At 40.3% G+C, this 23,622-nt stretch overlaps 1 protein-coding gene across 3 annotated transcripts in view; it reads left to right on the top strand.

Annotated features, from left to right (window-relative positions):
* prmt3 (protein arginine methyltransferase 3) overlaps nucleotides 1-23,622 on the top strand; it is a 255,955-nt gene that overhangs the window by 11,473 nt on the left and 220,860 nt on the right. For all 3 annotated transcript variants that reach the window (XM_059976035.1, XM_059976033.1, XM_059976034.1), the window contains 5 exons: nucleotides 10,970-11,052; nucleotides 11,195-11,244; nucleotides 13,674-13,776; nucleotides 17,609-17,780; nucleotides 20,652-20,796. In XM_059976035.1, the coding sequence (XP_059832018.1) occupies nucleotides 10,970-11,052; nucleotides 11,195-11,244; nucleotides 13,674-13,776; nucleotides 17,609-17,780; nucleotides 20,652-20,796 (553 nt within the window). The remainder of the gene's footprint in view (nucleotides 1-10,969; nucleotides 11,053-11,194; nucleotides 11,245-13,673; nucleotides 13,777-17,608; nucleotides 17,781-20,651; nucleotides 20,797-23,622) is intronic.

Raw genomic sequence — 23,622 nt, 5'->3', positions numbered from 1 at the left:
AAGTTAAAGTCACCCATGATAACAACCCTGTTATTTTTGCACCTTTCCAAAATCTGCCTCCCAGTCTGCTCCTTGGTATCTCTGCTGCTACCAGGGGGCCTATAGAATACTCCCAATAGAGTAACTGCTCTCTTCCTGTTCCTGACTTCTACCCATACTGACTTAAAAGAGGATCCTGCTACATTACCCACCCTTTCTGTAGCTGTAATACTATCCCTGACCAGTAATGCCACCCCACCTCCCCTTACCCCCCCCCCCACCCCATCCCTTTTAAAGCACTGAAATCCAGGAATATTGAGAATCCATTCCTGCCCTGGTGCCAGCCAAGACTGTAGTGAGGGTAGAGCACATTTCCTTGAGGTGTGCCAGTGTTGATTGTCAGTGAGGAGGAGATGTTGTTTCTGATCTGCACAGACTGTGATCTTCTGATGAGGCAGTCATGGTCCAGTTTCAGAGGGAGGTATAGAAGTCCAGGTTCTGGAGCTGTTTGGCTATTACTGAGGGCATAATTGTGTTGAACGCTGAGCTGTAGTCATAAACAACAGCTTGATGTAAGTATTATTATTGTCCAGGTGATCCAAGGCTGTGTGGAGAGCCAGTGAGATTGCATCTGCTGTAGACCTGTTGTGGTGATAGGCAAATTGCAGTGGGTTCAGGTCCTTGCTTAGGCAGGAGTTGATTCTAGCCACGACCAACCTCTCAAATCACTTCTTCACAGTAGATGTGAGTGTCACTCTGCGGCGATAGTCACTGAGGCAGCTCACCCTGAACTTTGGGCACTGGTGTGATTGTCGCCCTTTCGAAGCAGGTGGGAATTGCAGCAGTGAGAGATTGAAGATGTCCTTGAACTCTTCTGCCAGTTGGTTGCACAGGTTTGCAGAGTCCTACCAGGTACTCCGTCGGGCCCTGAGGCCCCGCAAGGGTTCACCCTCTTGGTGCTCTGACCTCAGCCTCCAAGACAGAGATCACATGGTCACCGGATCCCGCAGGGATTTGCGAAACTGTAGTTTTATTCTCTCTTTCTAAGCATGCATAAAAGGGGTCGAGCTAGTCTGGGTTTGAAGCATCATTGCCACTCGTGATGTTAGGTTTCGCATTGTAGGAAGTAATGACCTGCTAACCCTGCCAATTCCAAGTATATCCAATTCCATCTCTAGCTTCAATTGCAATTTTTTTTGCTCTTAAGACAGCCTTCTGTGGGTTGTTACTGGATTTCCTGTATAGTTCTAGATCATTGGTCTTGAATGCCAGAGATCTAGCCCTCAACAGACTATAGATCTTTGGTTTCATCCACGGCTTTTGATTTGGATACGTCCAGTACGCTCTTGAAGGCACACGCTCCAAACCTGTCCAAACAGGTTTTGATGAAGTCAGTGACGTTAAGACTTTAAGATGAACTGACTCAAAGCAATCCCTTGAGCACTTCTCTGCCTCTCCTGTCGAAGTCTTCTTGATCCTTACCACTGGTGCTGCAGTCTTTAGTCTCTGCCTTTATGCCGGTAGTAGAAGTACAGCCAGGTGATTGGACTTTCCAAAATGTGGGTGTGGGATGGTGGTATAACTGTGGTCAATTTTGTTGGCTCTGTTGGTTCCACAGGTGATATGTTGGAGGTAGTTGTTCAGAAACTTCCTCAAGATGGCCTGGTTAAAATCCCCCACAATGATGGGGAAGGCATCAAGGTGTGCAGTTTCAAGCCCGCTGGTTATGTTGCTCAGCTCCTCCAAAACCTGCCTGACATTGGCCTGAGGTGGAATGTACACTTCTGGGATAATGGCCGAAAACTCCCTTGGCAGATAAAATGGGCGGCATTTGACTGCTAGGTGTTCCAGGTCAGGTGAGCCAGACTGAGATAGAATTACCATGTTTGTGCACTACAATGAGTTAATCATAAAACATACTCTACCTCCTCTGCAATTAAAAGACTGAGCTGCCCTGTCTTTGTGGTGAATGGTGAAGCCATCGAGCTGCAGCATTGCATCCAATATGGCTGGGATGAGCCATGTTTGCATGGAGCAAAGTATAGAGCAGTCCCTGATGTCCCTTTGGTATAGCAATCTTGTTCTGAGGTCTTCGGTTTTATTTTCTAGAGACAGTAGATTCGACAGCAGAATGGTTGGGAGTGGAAGTCTAAAGCCTCTGCATTTCAATTGGCAGTGAAACAACAATACAGAGACAAGATTCAGACTCAATTTTCCACCAACAACACACACAGCTTATGGCAAGTTCTGCACACCATCACAGACTTCAGAGCTAAACACTGTGGAGTTTCCAGCATCACTGCCTCTTCCCCCAGATGAGCTAAATCTTTTTTACGCTTGATTGGATGTGGCCAGTACTGAGCCCCCGAGGAGACCTGCAGCTTGGTCATCGCTGAGGCCGATGTATGCAGGTGTTTCCAACAAATCGATAGTTGCAAGGCCACGGGACTGGATGGCATTCCAGGGCATGTACTCAGGATGTGCATGGCACAACTGGCAGGTGCGTTTACAGACATTTTGACTCTCTTCCTCTCCCAGTGTAGAGTGCCCTCCTGCTTCAAAACATCCACCATTGTCCTTGTACCTAAAAAGACCAAGGTAACATGTCTGAACGACTGGCGTCCTGGTGCACTCACCTCAATAGTAAGCAAATGCTTTGAGAGGCTGGTCGAAGACTACCTCTGCAGCTTGCTACCACCCAAACTGGCTGCATCACTGCCTGGTTTGGGGACTGTACTTCCCCCAATCGCGGGACTCTGCAGAGTGATGCGGACAGCCCAGCGCATTTGTGGATGTGAACTTCTCACTATTCAGGGCATTTACAAAGATAGGTATGTAAAAAGGGCCCGAAGGATCATTGGGGACCCGAGTCACCCCAATTACAAACTGTTCCAGCTATTGCCATCCAGGAAATAGTATTGCAGCGTAAAAGCCAGGACCAACAGACTCTGGGACAGCTTCTTCCACTAGGCCATCAGACTGCTTAATTCATGCTGATGCAACTGTATTTCTGTGTTATTTTGACTATCTTCTTGTACATAATATTTATTATAAATGACTATAATTACACATTGCATATATAGACGGAGATGGAACATAAAGATTTTTACTCCTCATGTATATGAAGGATGTAAGTCATTTCAAAACTTGTCGACTGCTGCAGCTCCACCACTTCCATTTTCTTAAAGGGGAACTGCACTGATTACCTGTGTCTACTGTCCAGGGTTCATCAATTTTCAGAATCATTAGATTTTTTAAAACATCTCAAGTGATGCTACTTACTGACTCTTTGGATCTAATAGTCCCCTTCTTCCGTTTGCTATGATTATGTTCCTTTTTCTTTTGTCTTTATGCAAAAATGTTACTATTATTCTAGTTTCTGGATTTTTATAAGCCTTGGCTTTTAAGAAAATTGTCTCATCTATCAGAGCCAACTCACTCCTCATACCTCAAACCTTTGTTTTGATGTAGGAGCTTAGTTTTGGGTTTGAATACTGTTCATCTTAATAAAGAATTGTGTCCTGTTATGGTCACTCTTTTGCGATGAACCTCCCATGCCAAGATCATTATAGAACCCTTTTATGTTCCATGATGTCCAGTCCCAGTTCAAACATGTTTCTAGTTGGTTGTTCAGCATTCAATCATGATACACTCCAGGAATTACTAATTTGGTTTGACCAGTCTGTATGTGGATTAAACTCATCCATAGTGCTCTTGCTGTATGTATTTTTTATTTTCTGACTGATGCCATCACTTACATTCCTGATATTATTTGTAGACCTCCAGATAACGTATGTAAGTGCCTTCTGGCTTGCTCCCAGATTAATTCCTGTTCTGTCTTGATATCCTCTCTTCCTATTGTACTGCCTTAATGTTTCACTAAAATATCAAACCGTCTCCTTTTTCATTTCTGTTCATCCTTCCTCTGTATTGTATATCCTTGGATTTTAATTTCTTGGCCTTGGTCATCCAGCAGCCATGAGTCCATGATAATGAGGCTTCTGTTTACACCTGCCGGTGATGCTGTTTCATCTACTTTCCTGTGAGAGTTTCATGCATTAAATAGTGCACCTTTATTGGTATTCCATTTTGAAGATTTAAAAATTTCTAACTTATTCACCGCATGTTAATTTTTAAATTCAGTACCACAGACCTGTTTGTTGTTTTGCCTTGTTTTTCTTGGCCAGATTCCATTTACTAAAATGTTATTTTTGTTTGTATGCAGTGTCCCTTCGTGATGGGAACATGTTCAATTTATTTATTTATTTACATATTTATTGATTAAGATACGAAGTGGAATGGGCCCTTCGAGCCATGCTGCACAGCAACTCTCCAATTTAACCCTATATAATAACAGGACAATGACCAATTAACCTGCCAACTGGGTACGTCTTTGGACTGTGGGAGGAAACTAGAGCACCTGGATGAAGCCCACGAGGTCACAGGGAGAAAGTACAAGCTCCTTACAGGCAGCATCGGGAATTGAACCCCAGGTTGCCTGTCCTGTAAAGGATTGTGATCACCATTAGGCCACCATGCCTCCTTTTAAAAAAATCTAATCTTAGTCAATTCTATCAATTTTCCTGCTCCTTCTTGTTTGTCTTCTACAATCCTGATTTCCCTGCAGTGGGATCCACTTTTCCTCTTCCATAGCTAATAGATTTGCCATCGTTATTTCACAGAATCTGAGCCGCTGTTGAAAATTAACTTCCTACTTCCCTTGATCTATCCTTCATTTTGTTGAATTATGCCCTTTTGAAATTACATATTTTGCTCTTGTTTTAATTACTTCTCTCTCCTCTATTGTTAAAGATAATTATTTTGTTCCCCTGGCTTTCTGTAACTTCCATCTGTTGTACATTTTCTGGGTCATTAACACATCCTAGAGCAAGGTGATCACTGTCTCCTCTGGCTTCCTTGATGTAGTGGCAGAAGTGAAACATGACTATCCCTCGAAGCGGTCAGGTATTACAATTCCCTATTGTGTCTGTGAATCACTTTGAAATTCTGCCCATGTGTTCGGATGATGAATCCTCCACTTAAGTAAATCCTCCTCCTGTTCATCATCTGCATTTGCAGTGTTAGTTCACACTGGAGATTCCAGTTACAGAATAGTTGCTTTCTTTGACCATTGGTCATTTTTTTCTGCCCAGTTTTTCATGCAAGCTAGCTATCATAAGCATTTTAATTATATCAGCAACTTCGGCACTCTGCAAGTTTCTGGTGCCCTTTTCTGTGAACAAGTGGTGATTTTACTCCCTTTTGTGTCTTAAGTTCTTGAATCAGAATCTCAGTCAGGCTTCTATCAGTGATGAATGTCATGAAATTTGTTGTTTTGTGGCAGCAGTGCATGATGTAAGTTTTGATAAATAACTAAATAGTGCAAAATGTGAGTTACTGTTCAAGAGTTCATGGACCATTCAGAAATCTGACGTTGGAAGGGAAGGCGCTGTTTTAAAATATTGACTGTGGGTTTTCAAGCTGTTTTACCCTCTCCCTGATGGTAGTAATAAGAAGAGGGCATGCCTGATTGTGGTTCTGATTCTGAAGTCCCGGATGGTGAGATCTTTTATGATTGAAGATGTTCTTCAGGGCAGGGAGGGTTGTGCCCATGATAGATTTGCCTAAATCTATAACCCTGTGTAGCCTCTTTCAATCCTGCACATTGGAGGCATTATACCAGGTGTTGATGCAACCAGTGAGATGACCTCCACAGTACAGAGCAGAAATTTGCTAGTCTTTGGTTACAAACCAAATGTTCTCAAATTCTGAATGAAGAATAGCCTTTGGCATGCCTTCTTGGTAATTGTATCAATGCGTTGGCCTCAGTTTAGATCCCCTGAGATGTTGATTTCCCTTATTGGAGGACAAAGTTTCTCTGCTCTGTCTGCTCAAGTAACTATGTTCTAAGTACCTTAAACTTCTGTACTCTGTTTTTCATAATGAAGATTGATATAATCTGTCTTTATAATCTACTCTGTCCTTCCCCACACTATTTTAATAAAACTGTTCCCTCCTTACTTTGATGCTAGTGAGTGTTCTTCCCATGTTAGAACTCCACAACGCTCCACTGAGCTATTCAGCTAATCCTTTTTCCCTTCATTTGATCTTCAACCCACTTGTGATAAAGACCAGCATCACGTTAATTTACGAAAGCAAATTTCTGCAGATGCTGGGAATCTAAAATAAAAACAGAGGCTGTGAGGAATGTTTGACAAACCAGGCAATATTGGAGAAGAGAGAAATGCTTCAGGCTGATGATCTTTCGGAACAACGAGCAATTCCAGATGAAGAATGGTTCAAAGTGCAAGAAAAGCTGTGGAGACGGGGGCAGAGAACTTGGAAAAAAATATTTTCAGGTTAGCAGGCAGGGGACGTACATTTGTACAAAACATTGGTTAAACTATGTTTGTAGTATCTTGTATAGTTCTGGTTGCCACGATATAAGAATGATGCGGTTGCAATGTAGAGAGTGCAGAGGAAATTCACCAGGATGTTGTCTGAAATGGGTGGCTGTAATTATGTTGAGAGATTATATTGGCTGGGTTTATTTTCATGTACTGGAGAACGAGGAGCCAGCTGTAGAAGTTTATAAAATTATTAAGGGCACAGATAGCATAGTCAAAATCTTTTTCCCATGGCAGGGTATTCTCGAACCAGAGAATACTGCTTTGAGATGAAAGGAGATACATTTAAAGGAAATTTGATCCGGGTCCAGATGGTTATACAGTTGAATTTTTTAAATTTTTTTCCGCTACTCTTTCCCCTTTGTTAGGTAAGGTTTTTGAGGAGGCCATTAGATTAGGGAATTTGCCACAATCTTTTTATAGAGCTTCCATTTCTCTAATATTGAAGAAAGATAAAGACCCTACTAATTGTGCTTCTTATAGACCTATATCTTTATTGAATGTAGACTCCAAGATTTTTTCTAAGTTACTGGCATCTAGATTGGAGAAGTTATTACCCAAAATTATTTCAGATGATCAAACTGGCTTTATTAAAAATCGTTATTCTTTTTTTAACATTAGGAGATTGTTGAATATTGTTTATACTCCCTCACATGATACTTCAGAATGCGTGATTTCATTAGATGCGGAGAAAGCATTTGACAGAGTTGAATGGCCTTACTTATTTAATGTGTTGGAGAAGTTTAATTTTAGTCCGATATTTATATCATGGATTAAATTGATTTATCATACTCCAGTAGCCTCAGTGGTTACCAATAATCAAAGATCTCCCTTTTTTCGCCTATTTCGGGGCACTAGACAGGGATGTCCTCTTAGTCCATTACTATTTAACATTGCCTTAGAACCTTTGGCAATTGCCATCAGACAATCACAGGATATTTTGGGTATTAATCATGGGACAGATATTCATAAGTTATCTTTGTATGCAGATGATTTATTACTATTCATTTCTAACCCGGAGAAATCCATTTCAGCAGTTTTATCATTATTGGCTCAATTTAGTGAGTTTTCTGGGTATAAGTTAAATCTTAATAAAAGTGAATTGTTTCCATTAAATAAACGGGTCCCAATTTATGGAAATTTACCCTTTAAATTAGTTAGTGACTCTTTTACTTATTTAGGGATCAAAATCACAAAGAACCATAAAGATTTGTTTGGATTTAATTTTTTACCCTTAATTGATCAGATTAAAGGTTTGTTTACTAAGTGGTCACCTTTGTCTCTATCTCTAATAGGTAGGATTAATGCTATTAAGATGGTTATTTTACCTAAGTTTTTATATATTTTTCAAGCGATACCAATTTTTATCCCGAAATCTTTTTTTTACTAATGTTGACTCTAAAATTTCTTCATATATATGGCAGAATAAAAATCCCAGGTTAGGTAAAACATATTTACAGAAGACAAAAAAGGAAGGCGGGTTAGCATTACCTAATTTCAGATTTTACTATTGGGCAGTTAATATTAGATATTTGTTATGCTGGTTGAAAGATGGGGGTGGATCTTTTGGCCCTTGTTGGGTGAGTTTAGAAACTAAATCGGTATCAGCTTATGCTTTGGGTTCTATTTTAGGGACTTCTCTCCCTTTTGCTCTTTCTAAATTGCTGAAACGAATTGACAACCCGATAGTTAAACATACATTGTGTATATGGTTTCAATTTCGGAGATTTTTTGGGTTGACTCAATTCGTTTTAAATAGTCCTATTGTATCTAATTGTTTTTTTCACCCTTCCATTATAGATCAAGCTTATTCAGCTTGGAAAACTAAGGGATTACTAAGATTTTCTGATTTATTTTTAGATAATTGTTTCATGTCTTTTGAACAATTATCCAACAGATATAACTTGCCGAGATTTCATTTTTTTAGATATTTACAGATTAGACATTTTTTAAGTTCTGTACTCTCTACGTTTCCAAATTTTGTGCCTTCAGATACTTTGGAGAGTTTATTTGAATTAGACCCTTTTCAAAAAGGGCTTATTTCAAAACTTTATAATATAATTATGAAGATACGTTCAGAGCCCCTTTATAAGACTAAACAGGATTGGGAAAGAGAGCTTAGTTTTAGTATTTCTAGTGAGAATTGGGATAGAATTCTTCAATTAGTTAATACATCATCGTTATGTGCCAAACATTCACTAATACAATTTAAGGTTGTACATAGGGCCCATATGTCCAAGGATAAATTAGCTCATTTTTACTCTCATATAAGTCCTATTTGTGATAGATGTCATTCTGAAATTGCATCTTTAACTCACATGTTTTGGTCGTGTTCATTTTTGGAGAAATATTGGAAAGATATTTTTGATATTATATCTGCGGTTTTGAATATTGATTTACAACCTCATCCTATTACCGCAATTTTTGGTTTACCAATGTTAGATTCACAGCATTTATCTTCTTCAGCCCGTCGAATGATTGCATTTCTAACTCTGATGGCTAGAAGATCTATATTGTTGAATTGGAAAGAAATTGATCCTCCCACTGTATTTAATTGGTTCTCTCATACTATGTTATGTTTAAATTTAGAAAAAATTAGAAGTGGTACTTTTGAGACTTCTATTAAATTTGAAAAGTTATGGAGACCATTTATTCAACATTTTCATATGATGTAATATGACCCTGTGCCAAGTACATTTGATTTCCCAGCTTTTAGCTTATGTATTTTGAGAGGACCGGAAGTGACGGCATTGATGAATACTTATTTTTGTGAGATATTATAAACAGCCCACTTTTTTTTTTCCTTCTCTTTTGTTTGTTTTTTTTCTTTTATATTACTTATTAGTTATAGTTATTAGATTAGATTAGTTAGTTTTGCATTATATAAATTTTTTTTTGTTTTTTTTTCTTTTTTCTGTTTTTTTTATATTATACATTATGAAATATTTAGATTTACTATGTCCATACATTTATCTTATGGCTTATGACTTGGTAAACTCATTTATATTGTAACTATTATGTATGTTTTTTTTTCATATGTAATGGAATGTGTATGTTGGTAATTTCTTTATCAATATATCATCTGTATTCTTTCCATATTATTAATATTAATAAAAAGATTTAGAAGGAAATTTGATGACTAATTTTTTGACACAGTGCAGTGGTTACATGGAATTAGTTGCCCGAGGTGGCGGTCAATCACAGTGTTTGCTGGGTGCTTAGGAAAGGCATTGTGGGATATGTTTGGGGGAAGATCTAAATAGAAGACAAAAGAAATCTGAAAGTACCAGAAAAGAAGGGCAAAAATGTATTTGGTGGAAATGTGAGATATAAATATTGTTAGAAATAGCTGAACTGATTGTTGATTGAAGAAGTTATAATGTGCCTGTTTAAAAATGAATATTGTTCCTTGAGCTGTTTCTGGGCTATGCTGTAACTATGTAGGAACCAACAACAAAGTGGGAATGGGATGGAGAATTCAGCTCATGCTCATACTTCCAGGCTCAGAACAAAAGCTTTGTGAAGTAGAAGAGACCAGCCCTTTTCTTTTTGCCCCTGTCAACCTTTTCTACAGCTTTGAAAAGGCAGCGGTCTGAAACAGAGGAAAATATTCAATTTGTTCTCAGAGCCTCCCTATGACACCTCTGCCCTCCTCTACCCCAGCCCCTACAAACCCTCAGGCCATGACTACTCAAAATGGAGAAGGAGGTTTTGGATGGAATTTCATCATAAGCTGTGTGTTAAGAGCACATGGGAGCCTAGGGGGAAAACAGAGCTTCCAAACTATTCACCCAGCTGCCATACCGAATACCTCTTGTCTCTTCAGTAGGTGTAGGTCCTGCACTGGCCTCATCAGTCACCTCAGGCCCCACACAACTAGAATAGATGCAGGTCATCCTCCATCTGTCTTTTACAAAGAGGCAAAAGTTTCATAGACAATTGCCAGCAAGGAACTCTTTGTGGGTTAGCTCATCTCTGAGTTCATATCTGCATGTTGAAATCAAGAGATGGGCTGGAGGTCATTCTGGGCTTCTCACTGAGTCCAGTGACAGAACATAGCATGGAGTGGAACCAAGATGTCAAAAGCAGATTGCATCTAGCTCCTTAGCCGTGGAAAATGCAAACAGCACAACCCCATTTTTTGAATGGGGTAATTGAACCCATTGAAAAATGTATTTGTATTTTATATTTTTATTTTAATATTCTGAATTAATTTCTAAGACACTACAGTACCATAACATTATTTATTATTTTAATTTAAGACCATTTGAACTGTTTACAAGATCTCAGAGGAACACTGATACGGGCCAGCCTGGTCAACATTTAGATCAGAATGTTGGCAGTGAGTTTGGGTGATATTGACATTAAATGGAGCTGTTAGCCTCTGTTTTGAGAGCTTAATATAAGAACTCAGTGACTGATTCATAGAGCGCTACAGCACAGAAATGGGCCCCTTGGCCCATTCACTCCATGCTGAACTGTTATTCTGCCTAGTCCAATGAACCCATATTTGGACCATAGCTCTCCACATATCTTTCCAAACTTATCTTAATTGCATTGGTTTTAATTTCTTCCATGTACAGATTGTTCCACTCTGCTCAAGATACATTTTCTCACTGTACATCAGAGCATCAATTTGACATTAACCAAATGGTCCACAAGCATGGTAAGTCAATATTCATTCTTGATTCTCAAGCCATCATGACACCCAATTTATGGATGTAGTTTGCAAAACAAAAGTTTTTACTTCCAATATTTATTTATTGTTATTAACAAAAAGTTAACTCGTTTTTCCTTTGTTTTTGTAGGTCTTGACTGTTATCAGTATATCAAGCTTGTCAATTTCATTAGAATCACAGTAAGTTTAATGAAATTAAATTTCTGCCAATTTCTCTTTTTTGTTAATCTCAGAATTTAGTTTTCTGGGTCAGTCCTTGTAGTCTTTTGTACAAGTTCAATGTGATACAGTTCATGGAGATTCACATAAAACTTGACTTTGGTTGAACACACTCCCAAAGTTTGAACACATTTCCAAGAATTGTCAATGACTGTTCGGATATTTGGGCACATGACAGCAACTCAGTGCATAAAAACTTGCAGACTTGGTCAAGAGGTTGTTGTTCAGTTTTTCAGTTGTTGTTCAGACCAAACATCAGAATGGGGAAGAAATGTGATCTAATTGACTTTGATCATAGAATGATTGTTGGTGCCAGACGGGGTGGTTTGTGTATCACAGAAACTACTGATCTCCTAGGATTTAAATGGACAATAATGTCAAGAGTTAACAGGGAACGGTGTAAAATACAAGAAACATCCAGTGAGTGGCAGTTCTATGATTGAAAATGTGTTACTAATGAGGGAGGTCAGAGGAGAATGAGGGCAGATTAATTCAAGCTGACGGAAAGTTGACGATAGCTCAAGTAACCACATGATACACTGGAGGTGTGCAGAAGAGCATCTCTGAATGCACAACACGTTGAACCTTGAAGTGGATGGGCTACATGTGCAGAAGACTACAAACACGTACTCAGTGGCCACTTTGTTAGGTGCAGGAGGTACCTAATAAGGTCACCACTGAAGGTATATAGAACTAGGTAGAGTAAGTGAACTATACAGCATGGAATCAGCCCTTTGATGCTCCTCATCTATGCTGACCAAATTGTCTAACTGAGCTAGTGTTATTTGTCTGTGTTTGGCACATATCCCACTAAACCTTTCCTTTCCCGTTCATGTAACCGTTCAAATGTATTTTAAATCTTGTAATTGTACAGTACATCTCTCAACCACTTCCTCTGGTAACTCCTTCCATACATTCATTACTTTCTGTGTGGAAAAGGTTGCTCTTCAGGTTCCTTCTTCATCTTTCCCCTCTCACTTTATGTCCCTTTGGATTTTCACCTTATTTATACCCCTCATTTTAAACTGCTTTAAGGTCACATCTCGGCTTCCTCTGCTTTAGTAGGGGGAGAAAAAGCCCTAGCCTGTCCAGCTGGTCTTTATAACCCAAGCCCTTTTTATCCTGGAAACATCTTGATAAATCTGTTTTGCACTCTTTACAGTTTAATGACATCCTTCCTATAGCAAGGTGACTAGAACTGCACATCGTACTCCATCTTAATTTTAATGATCTCTTGGTACAAATCACTCACCAGTTCATTTTGAACCTAATCCTACAATTTAAACCGTACAGTGGGCCAGAGAGAGCTTAATGTATCCTTGCCTCCACATTCCAACAGCTCTCTAACCTTTTGCAGTCTGCTCACCAAAGGCACTGCTCACTCACAGCCATCCCAAGAAGCAGAGTGATCCCCCAAGCATTGTCTGGACCTTAGATAGCACACGCTGAAGCCTCACCTTCAGAATGCCTTCATAGTCAGTTCAAAGCCCATGTGATAAAAGCCTTTATTGAATTTGAAATATTGCAGAATATTGGTGGATTGGGTTGGCTATTTGGAAGTTTGGTTGATCGCCGAGCTTGGCAAAATGTTCGTAGATGTTTCAGCTCCAGTCAAGAAGCCATCATCAGTGCACAGCTGAGGGTGCTGTCCCCTCAGAATTCTGGCTTATATACTGCTGCGGGGTTGAATGGATATTGATCAGGTGTCACGATCTGGTCGGCTGGTTCAAAACACAGTAAACAGTTTAGCAGTAGAAGATTCTGATTGTCTAGCTTCCAGGGAAGCTCATTGAAAGTGTTTACTTTGCTGTCCAGATCCTAAGATTACTGAGGTCTCAAGATTGATGAGGTTGCTTCTCTTTTCTCTGTAAGGGTTCGTATCGGATCTAAGTCAACACGTTCGTTGATGAATCCTTCTATAGAGAACCACGCTTCGAGAAATTCTCGTTCTTTTCTTCTCTTGCTTGAACCAGGACTCTGGCTGTCGTCCAGTTGAATAGGTGTCCGTCTTTATCTTCATGAGCTGATACTAGTGAAAGTGCTTGCTAGCTCTCACTTGTCTAGCCTTTTTAAAGGTTTTTTCTAAATGTCTTGCATAATCAAATAGCTCTAATTGATTAAAAATTAAACATTATTATGGAAGTATCTGGATGGTTTTGTTATTAAATTGTCTTTAATATTGCCTTTAAGTTTCAAACTATACATTTTTATTATTGCCCTGTGGTGAGAAGAAAATTGAAAAATAACTTTATAAGGGGAAATCACTGCACAAAATTGAGTTAGGATGTCAAGTGTGAAGTTTAATTTAAACTGAGAAATACCTTTTGAGAATCTTACAATGCACTCGATGCAATAAAACACAAAGAAAATAATACTTTGGTTTTACACAGAATCCTTCCGCAGAATTTTTTCAGTCCATTCATGATGAAGTCCCCTGGGATAAAGAAGAATATATGAAACCATTTTGCACTGAGGACCCATTACTCCAGTTTGGTATGTTATATTTTTCTTTTTTTGAATTACAATGAAATTGCCTTTGATATGTAATGCCTCTCAATTGCAGAAACTTTAGATTTTGCTATGAGTGGTGTATTTAAAAAAATCAGTGGAATAGATCGATATATAAATCCGGGGTTATTAAGCAATTCTTTGTGAAAGATATTTTATAAAATTTAATAGATTACTGTTGATGGTTGACCTGTGCTTTGATGGACAAAGTAAGCATCCATTTTACCAGTGCTTGAAAGACAAATCCCGGTTGCTTTGTGTAACACACACAAATGCTGGAGGAGTTCAACAGGTCAGGCACTGTCCATGGATAAGAATAAACTGTTGATGTTTTGGTCTGACCCTTCATCAGAATTGGAAAGGAAGAGGGAATAAGTCAGAATAAGAAGGCAGAAGAGGGAAAGGGTGAGAGGTCAAACCAGGTGGGAGGAAAGTGGGGGGAGGCGGGAATGAAGTGAGAAACAGGGAAGTGATAGGTGGAATAGGTAAAGGCCTGAAGAGGAATGAATCTGACAGGAGAGGAGAGTGGAGCGCATGAGGAAGGGAAGGAGCAGGAGCACCAGAGGGATGTGATAGGCAGGTGAGGAGATGAGAAGAAATAAGAGGGGAGTCAGATGGGGAATGGAAGAAGAAAGAAGGAGCAAGAGGAGGGATTACTGGAAGTTAGAGAAATCAATGTTTCAAGTTCCTGGTTGTCAACATCTCTGAAGATCTACCCTGAGCCCAATGTATTGCAATTTTAGAGAAGGCAGGGCAGCAGCTATATTTAATTACAAGTTTGAGGCGATTTGGTATCCACCAAATACCCTAGCAAATTTCTGCATGTGTACCATGGTTACATTACCTTCTAGTATGGAGCGGCCACTGCACAGGATCTGAAAAAGCTGAGTAGTTGCAAACTTAGCCAGCTCCACCATGGGGACTAACCTCCCCAGGATCGAGGACATCTTCAAAAGGTGATGCCTCAGAAAGGTGGCATCCATCATTAAGAACCCCCTTCACCCAGGACATACCCTCTCATTGCTACCATCAAGGAGGAGGTACAGGAGTTTGAAGACACACACTCAGCGTTTTAGGAATAGCTTGTCCCCCTCAGCCATCAGATTTCTGAATGGACCATAAAGCCATGTATACTCCCGCACTATTTTCTTCACTCTTTTGCACTACTTAATTAATTAATTTAAATTAACAGAATATGAGGTGTTGCCCCTCCAGCGTGAGAGTGGCCTCAGCAGTATAGGCCATGGACTGACATGATTTAAATTTATATAAGTACAGAATATTATGGGGCAAAGGCAGCATAAAAGATTTTAGTGAGCTGATGTTTGAGTTGGAGAGAAACTATTTCAGTGGCCAGAGAAGTGCAAGGAATAATAGTTACAGTGTTAGAGCTGGGAGAATTAGTTGTGATGGCAGAAACACTTGCTTGCACAGTGGAGAGCAGGCATCGTAAAATCTCTCTCGCAAAAAGCTGCGAGTTTTGTAGAAAGTTGAAAACTTCAATTAAAAAAAACGATTTAGTTACAGAGGTTGCTCACCACTTTCACCTTCAGTTTCTGAGCTAAAATAATTTCATGATTTGCTGCAACCCGTCTGTCATCAGCCCAGACACTGAGTAATGCCGACATAAGGCTATGGACAAAATACGCATCACCAGTTTTCACAGATGCAGGCTAATGGCCTGTTGGCCTCAAGTCAATGTGCATCTGCCCTAGAGCCATGCTGTGCACTCCAGCATGATCCCGTGTGTAGGCTTGTGCTGGGAGACTTTTGGTGTGCTGTTTTGCTCCACAGATGATGCTTAACCTACTGAGTTCTCCCAGCATTATGCTTTCGAGAGTCATGTAAGGGATCTCCCTCTCCCTCTCCCATTCCCTGGAGTGACAATCTGTTGGAAGAACTCAGTGGATCAAGCAGCGTCTGTGACCCACAGCACACAGAGATGCTGTTTGAGGTGTTCGTTGCTCATTTAAGTTGCCGGGCAGCTGGGCACACTTCAACATGAAGGGGCTCAGACTTCATGCCAGGGAATGTAAACAAACTGCAGCTGTGCCCAGTTGATGCTTGGAATCTGATGGATGATTTCGAGATTGCTGTCAGTGTCCTGCACTGAATTTCATGTGTTTGAGTTCTTGGTGTTATTTATTGTAGCTTGACATTGAAATATTTTGTTGTTGTGCCAGCACTTGCCTTGAGCTCAAACAGACAAAAAAATGAGAATCTGACTCCTTTTCCACGAACACCTCCTTGATTCAGTGCATTAGTGAGCACATTTTTGAATAAATAGAACATTATGCCAGAATGTAATAACTTTCATGTGTACCCATGGACTAGACAATCAGTTTGGAACATCCAGTTATCACACTGAATATAACTGATCATCCACTAACTGTGGTGGGTAAATCTCATTTGTGAAATTGTTGTTAATTGTCTAATTTGGATTTCTGCCCCATGTTACAGAGTTATAAGAGGGGGCCAATTGTTCCATCAAATCAGAATCATCTACTACATGGTGCACTCCAGCTGGCATTCTTCTCCTGATGTCTCTCCCCATAACATGCACATTCTCTTGTTTCAGATACAGTGGAGGGAAGTGTATAGTCATGCACTTTGGTAGAAAGGTGTGGACTATTTTCTAAACAGGGGAGCAAATTCAGAAATCAGAAATGCAAAGGGACTTTGGAGTCCTTGTGCAGGGTTCCTTATAGGTTGACTTGCAGGTTGAGTCGGTGATAAAGAAGGCAAATGCAGTGTTAACACTTGTTTCCAGAGGACTGGAATATAAAAACAAGGATGTAATGCTGAGGTTTAATAAAGCATTAGTCAGTGCTTGTGAGCAGTTTTAATCTAGGAAAGGAAGTGCTAGCGTTGGAAAGGGTCCAGAGGATGTTCACGAGAATAATCCCAGGATTGAAGGAGTTAATGCATAAAGTGTGTTGGCTCTTGGTAGTGTTTAGAAAAATTGTTGGGGGGGGGGGCTGTTTTTCATTGAAACATAAAATATTGAAAGGCCTTGATGTGGAGAGGATGTTTCCTATAGTGGGGTGTCTAGGACCAGAAGGCGCAGCCTCAGAATATAAGAACATAGCTTTTGAACAGCAATGAGGAGGAGTTTCCTTAGCTAGAAGGTGGTGAATTTGTGGAATTCATTTGTACAGACACCTGTGGAGACCAAGTCTTTGGGTATATTTAAAGTGGAAGTTGATAGGTTCCGGATTAGCAAGGGCATCGAAAGTTACAAGGAGAAAGCAGGAGAATGGGGTTAGAGGGAATTTAAATCATCCATGATCAATGGGCCAGATGACCTAATTCTGCTTCTATGCCTTATGATCCTATGGACATGTACCACTGACAATGGAAACAAACCAAGTTTCAAGCAAAATGGTAGTGAAATTTAATGCAAAATGCATCAAGAAATATTGGGAAAGAATATGGGATTAAAATGGATGATCAATCATGATTGTCCTAAATGGTGGAACAGGCTTGATGGACTGAATAGCCTACTCCGGCTCTTGTATTCCAATGGAATTTCCATTTACAGGGAATCAAAGTTATGAGTTGGTGAAGTGGAGCAGGTGCCAACATCAGATCTGACTGATCATGTTGGATGGTAGAATAACTCATGGTTTCTCATGGTATGGTTTCTCTTTCCTATAAACTTGACAGGATCAAAAGTTTTAATTTAAATCTGTTCAGTTGTCAGTACAGCAGTCCCTTGAGGTTGTAATCCAGAGGATGGGAGGTGGACCCAGTCATTTAGCTTCTGTTGTAATGATGGCTGTTGAATATCGTATCTCATTAGGTATTCTCTTCACAGATATTGATGAGATCTGGGAGCACGTGGTGCAGAAGCCATGTCCATCTGAGCAAACTAATGATCCAGGCCAGGTCCAAGCCTCCCACCTCCAAAGCTTGGCGGAGGTAGAGAGGAGGGCCGAGAAAGCTGAAGCAGCTGTTGAAAGGATCATGGAAGATTTCCAAAAATTAAGGTACGGGAGATTTTCTAGAATCCTTTTGAAAAATATACAGGCAGTGAATGCAGAGAGCTGCAACAGACAGATGATCAAGAGTCTAAACGTGTGACTCAGTTGAGCTGCAAGTATATTTAATGAAATATTAATGTTAATTAATTTTGTCTTTAGTGCTGCTGGTTTTATAGAGTAACTGCACTCAGTAGACAAAATCAAATCTGTATTTGCACTTAATCTACAGACAGCTTTATTTTCATGTTAATCTGTTCTCTTGTAAGAATAATTGTTGCATAAGATATTCCAAACATTTAACGACACCAAATATTATCAGTTGATGCTTTATAAATAATGAAACTAGTAGGCTGAATTTCTCCTACCTTTTTCTTTATATAGATCTTTGATTTAATTCAAACTATTCTGTGCAGTTTAGAGCTTCATCATTCAATTGTGGTATCGACATGGTTGAGAAGCTTTTAATGATTCAAGAGTTCACTTGATGGTTGTGGCTTTTTCAATGTCAGTCGAACAAAAGCCTGTAAAAAGCATTCAATTCTCCTCTCTCAGATCTGTCAGATGCAGTAAAAGTGAGGCATTGGCCATAAGCTTTGTTGCCAGCCAGTTATTCCTGTTGGAAGGTAGATTCAGATTCTGATTTATTTATTACACGTGCATCAAAGCATGCAGTGAAATGCACATATATTCCAGAGCCATGTGAGCAAATTGCTGGAATGAAGATGGTGTTGGGTTTGGCTGTGAGGAGTGCCCGTGCCCACACTTGCTCAAAGCTTCTGAAGGTAAATTGGTCATTGCAGCTGAAGAATCAGAAAGCAATATTGTAGATGACACAGTGCTGTGCGTGAGGATCGGCAGAGCCAGATAGGTGAAAACGGAGGGGAGGGCTTTCATCTTGTCTTCATTTGGAAAACCTTATTCAAGGAATATAAGGTGTTTAAAAACTAATCAAAGAATACTGTATCTCTTAAGACATAAAGACGTCAAAGTGATTCAAATAAAATTTAATGATAACAAGGGAGGTAGAATAGAAAGATATTGTGGATATTGGAAATGTAAATAAAAGCAGTCATGGTTGGAAATACTTAGCAGGCCAGGGGGCTTGTGCAGATTGGTTGATATTCCAGGTAATTGACCTTTGATCTGAACATGTATAGATGCTCGAATGCAATGTGAAGCAGCGTGGTTCTTGTCTTTCTGGGATCAAGGAATGTCACATCAAGATATTTAACAGGTTAACTTCTGAGGTTCCATGGCACACTTCTTACAGAACATACTCTAGAAGACAGCACTGCTATAGGCCCTCTGACCCTTTAACTGACTCCAGGATCAATCTAACCCTTCCTTCCCACATAGTCCTCCATTTTTCTTTCATCTGTGTGCCTATCTAAGAGTCTCTTACATGTCCATAATTTATCTGGCTCTTATCATTGGACCGGGGGTTTGTCTCCAGTGGCCCAAGCAATACCTATCTCTTAAAAAGAAACAACTGTAAACAAATAATTGGTCTTTATCACAATGCAGTATGTGGAAGACAACAGCGTGCAAGTTGGCAGACATGTCTCCTGCATTTCAACAAAGATAAAATTTCTGGAAGTTCCTTTGCTGGCAATAAAATGTGTGAGTAATGAAAGTCCCTTAATATTCTCAGATGTCCTGTCCAACTCTCTGTGGAATGAATATGCTCCAAATGCAGATGCAAGTGTCCAGAACAGCAACCTGCTGGAAGAACTCAGCGGGTTGATGAGTATCTATGGAGGAAAGGAATTAAATCAGCTTTTCGGGTTGAAATAATGCTGAACGTCTGAATGGTCATGCATTCAAGATTCTTATTGAAATGGATCCTGAGTTTCTGGAAAGATCACTCAGTTTTCATGAGAAACCTTTTATTATAGTATGTATTTGCACATTAGTTGTACAAATAACATCTGAAAAGTGCATCATTATTATCATTAGATGTCATGTCATATGACATGGAAGATCATGGTATTATCCATGATCGTGATTGTTCTTGGCAAATTTTTTTACGGAAGTGGTTCGCCATTGCCTCCTGAGCAGTGTCTTTACAAGACGGGTGACCCCGGCCATTATCAATACTGTTCAGAGATTGTCTGCCTGACGTCAGTGGTTGCATAACCAGGAATTGTGATATGCACCAGCTGCTTATAGGACCGTTCACAACCGGCTTCCATGGCTTCACGTGTCCCTGATTGGTGAGATGGGTGGGTGGTGGTGGAGGCCCAAGCTGGTTCCTCCCGCATCTTGTTTGCTTGTTTGTAAGTGCATACTGTGTATGCTGTTCATTCCCAAATTTTGGAATTCCCAAAATCAAGGCGTGTTCGCTGAAGATCAATCACTATAACTGCCAGCCTTTTCTCTCCAAAACCCGTACAGTTGTAATTTTGCAATGGAACTGCAATGGAATTGCAATGGAATTGTGCCTCCCTTGTGACTGCCATCTCATATCAGCCCTGCTTGCAAGGTTAAAACCGAATCTATCATTACATTTGCATAACATTCGAGCCCACGTGTAGATGAAGATGTTCTTTCATTATTCCTTCCCTCAAATTAAATATTTATGGCAAGAAAAACTTGTATGAGACTTTACATTGTGACAGTGTTAAAAAGCAGCTGTTGCAATGTAATGAGGAATCTTTGAACAGCTGCTTTTCTTGCAGATAAAAATTTGCAAATCCTTTGTGCTGCGATCCTGTGGGCCAAATAATAATTGCTTCTGAAATCTGTAATTTAGTTTGTAAGGCAGCAGAGGGAGTCAGAGCATTAAAAGGCTTTGAAGTCTATTGGAAAATTCCATTGTTGTAGAATTGTTGTGGTTCAGTGAGTGTGCCTCAAGGGTGTGTTTTAAATTGATTACAGACAATATGTGCAGGATTTCGTGATAAATGTGGATGCCAGAACTGGTACATCAAACGCAAATGCAATAGCAGACCTTCAGGAAGAAGAGGAAAGTGTCTACTTCAGTTCTTATGGGCATTATGGCATACACGAAGAGATGCTGAAGGTGAGGTTACAAACCCATAAGGTTACAACTTCATGGTGAAGCAATTTCTTGTCCTGCTTTTCCTTTCATTATCTCTTCCAGGAATCTGCCTTTGTTATTCCCTTGTATTTCTTTTCTGTGCCTTTTCCAAAGTGTCTTTGAACCTTAATGTTTCAGATTTAGCTCTGGATGTTTGGTGAGAGTGAATGATCACTATCAAGGGCTTGTAGGGAGTAATTGAAGCATTAAATGGAAGCTACTGGAAATCTGAAACAATTGCAGGAAATGCCAGAAACACTTGGCAGGTCAGGCAGCATCCACAGAGATAGAAACTGGTTATTAGTTTGGATCAGTGGTCAGATTCACTTATAAAAACTCTTTTTTTGGTTCTTGTCAGGAGTAGGTTGTGTAGGTCTTATTGTTTATTAAAGTGGAAATCATAATTACTTATTTTTATTTAGAGAAACAGCATGGTAACAAGTCCTCCGGCCCAATGAACCCATGCTACCTAGTTACATCCATGAGACCATTTAACCTACCAATCCCTATGTCTTTGGAATGTGAGGAAACTAGAGCATCTTTAGGAAACCCACATGGCTATGGGGAGAATTTACAAGCATTACTACATCTCAGGTGCCAATTATCCTAAATAAATTTTGATATTTCCATCCTCCAGTCTAATTATATCATGAAATGGAGCAGAGTATTTGCAGAAAGATTTGGTGGAGAGTTGTATTTCTTATATTAATGCATTGTCCAACTTCTGGCCAGAAGGGGACAGGAGGAAGCATTAAGTACAGAAGATATATGATCACCAGCTTCTCACTTCATCCTCCCCTTCCCCCACCCACCTACCATTTCCTGACCTGGTTTCACCTTTCACCTTCTAGCATATACTTCTTGCCCCTCCCCCATCTTATTCTGGTTTCTTTCACCCTTCCCTTCCAGTCCTAATGAAGGGTCTAAGTCCAAAACGTTGTCTCTTTATTCCTCTCCGTGGGTGCTGCTGACCTGCTGATTTCCTCCAGCAGTTTGTGTGTTAGTTACTGCCTGTTACGCCACTGGCATTGAAGGTCCTCCATCGAGTGCACCCCTCCCTAGAAGAGGAAATTTAAAGCTACGCCAAAAGCGGAAGTTCTGGGTGGCCAAGCGTTTTAATTCCAATTCCCATTCCCGTTCTGACAGGTCGGTCCATGGCCTCCCCTCGTGGCAAGATGAGGCCACCCTCAGGGTGGAGGAGCAACACCTTATATAGCCTTCAACTTGATGGCATTGATATTGATTTTCTCTCCGTCTCCCCCCTTCTTCTGTTCCCCGCTCTGGCCTCACTGTTTCTCCCTTGCCTATCCCCTCCCCCTGGGTCCCCAACTCCTTCCCTTTCTCCTACGGTCCACTCTCCTCTCCGATCAGATTCCTTCCTTTCCAGCCCTTTATCTTTCTCACACATCACCTTCTAGCTATCCTCCTTCCCCCCCCCCCCCCACCCCTTTTTTATTCTGGGGTCATCCCCCTTCCTTCAGTCGTGAGGAAGAGACTTGGCCGGGAACTTTGAGGGATCTAGGGACCTGGACTGCAAGATCCCTCTGTTCCTCTGCATTGCTAGGAGTCCTGCCGTCTGTTGGCTTCAAATTTGACCTTAAAAAGTGAATCACTTCACAGTTTTCTGGATTGAACTCTGAGTATTTCAATGTTGTGGGTGTACCTGCCTCCTTCAGCCACCTAAGCAGTGCAGATCCTTCCGACCTGTGAGAGCTGTGAGAGTCAAAGGCACTAGTTTTCATGTATCACCATCAAAAAAACACTGTCACACGTTTAATTATATTTGAAGACTAATGTAATAATAAACACAAGAAATTCTGCAAACGCTGCAATCATAAAGGAGGGTCTCGGCCCAAATCGTCAAGTGTTTGTTCATTCTGTGGGTGCTGCCCAGCCTGCTGACCAGCATTTTGTGTGTGTGACTATTGAAATACTGTGTTTTATGTCAAAGGTTAGAGTATGAAACTGATGGAGTGCAGTCCCATTTGTTCACACCACAGAATCGTGCATTCAATTTCGAGTTTTAGCTTTGGGAAGAGTAAACCTGGAATGGAATAAACATTTGGAGGTTTTGGCAACACACACAATGCTGGAGGAACTCAGCAGGCCAGGCTGCGTCTATGGAAAAGAGAACAGTCGATAGTTTTGGGCCAAGACCCTTCATCAGGACTGGAGAAAAAAAGATGAGTAGTTAGAGTAAGGTGGGGGTAAGGGAGGAAAAAACACTCAAAGTTTTGAGCTGAGATTCTTTCTCAATTATAACGTGTATTTGCAGATCAATTGTAGTTCTAGAAAATGCACATTTCTGATCAAAAGAGAAGGTGGTTCAAGAACATTTCTCGGGAATGGAGCCCTTATGTAACCCAGGGATTGTATAGGCTTTTGAAGAGTTACCATAAAAGTTCGCTGGACAATATAGTCAGAATGAGTATAGGTGTTAGAGCCTTCAATCTTGATGCAATGTGCCTTGATGGCTCTGGCATAGGGTCAAACATGAGCAAAGGTGACTACTTGTCTTTGAATGGAAAATCCTACAAAATGTAGTGTATTCGGCCCAGAACATCACGGGTAAAGCCCTCCCTTCCCTTGAGCACATCTACACAGATGGCTGTGTCAGGAAGTTAGCGTCCATCATCAGGGACGTACATTACCCAAGAAGTACTCTCTTCACGCTGCTGTCATCAGGTTGAAGGTACAAGAGCCTCAGGACTCAAACCACCAAGTTCAAGTCCAGTTACTACCCCTCAACCATCAGGCTCTTGAATCAAAGGGGATAACTATACTCACTTGCCCCGTCATTGAAATGTT

Source organism: Hypanus sabinus, chromosome 7 (assembly GCF_030144855.1).
Source record: "Hypanus sabinus isolate sHypSab1 chromosome 7, sHypSab1.hap1, whole genome shotgun sequence".
Taxonomy (NCBI): domain Eukaryota; kingdom Metazoa; phylum Chordata; class Chondrichthyes; order Myliobatiformes; family Dasyatidae; genus Hypanus; species Hypanus sabinus.
Note: the sequence above shows the minus strand (reverse complement) of the source record. Positions and strands in the feature narration are given on the sequence as shown.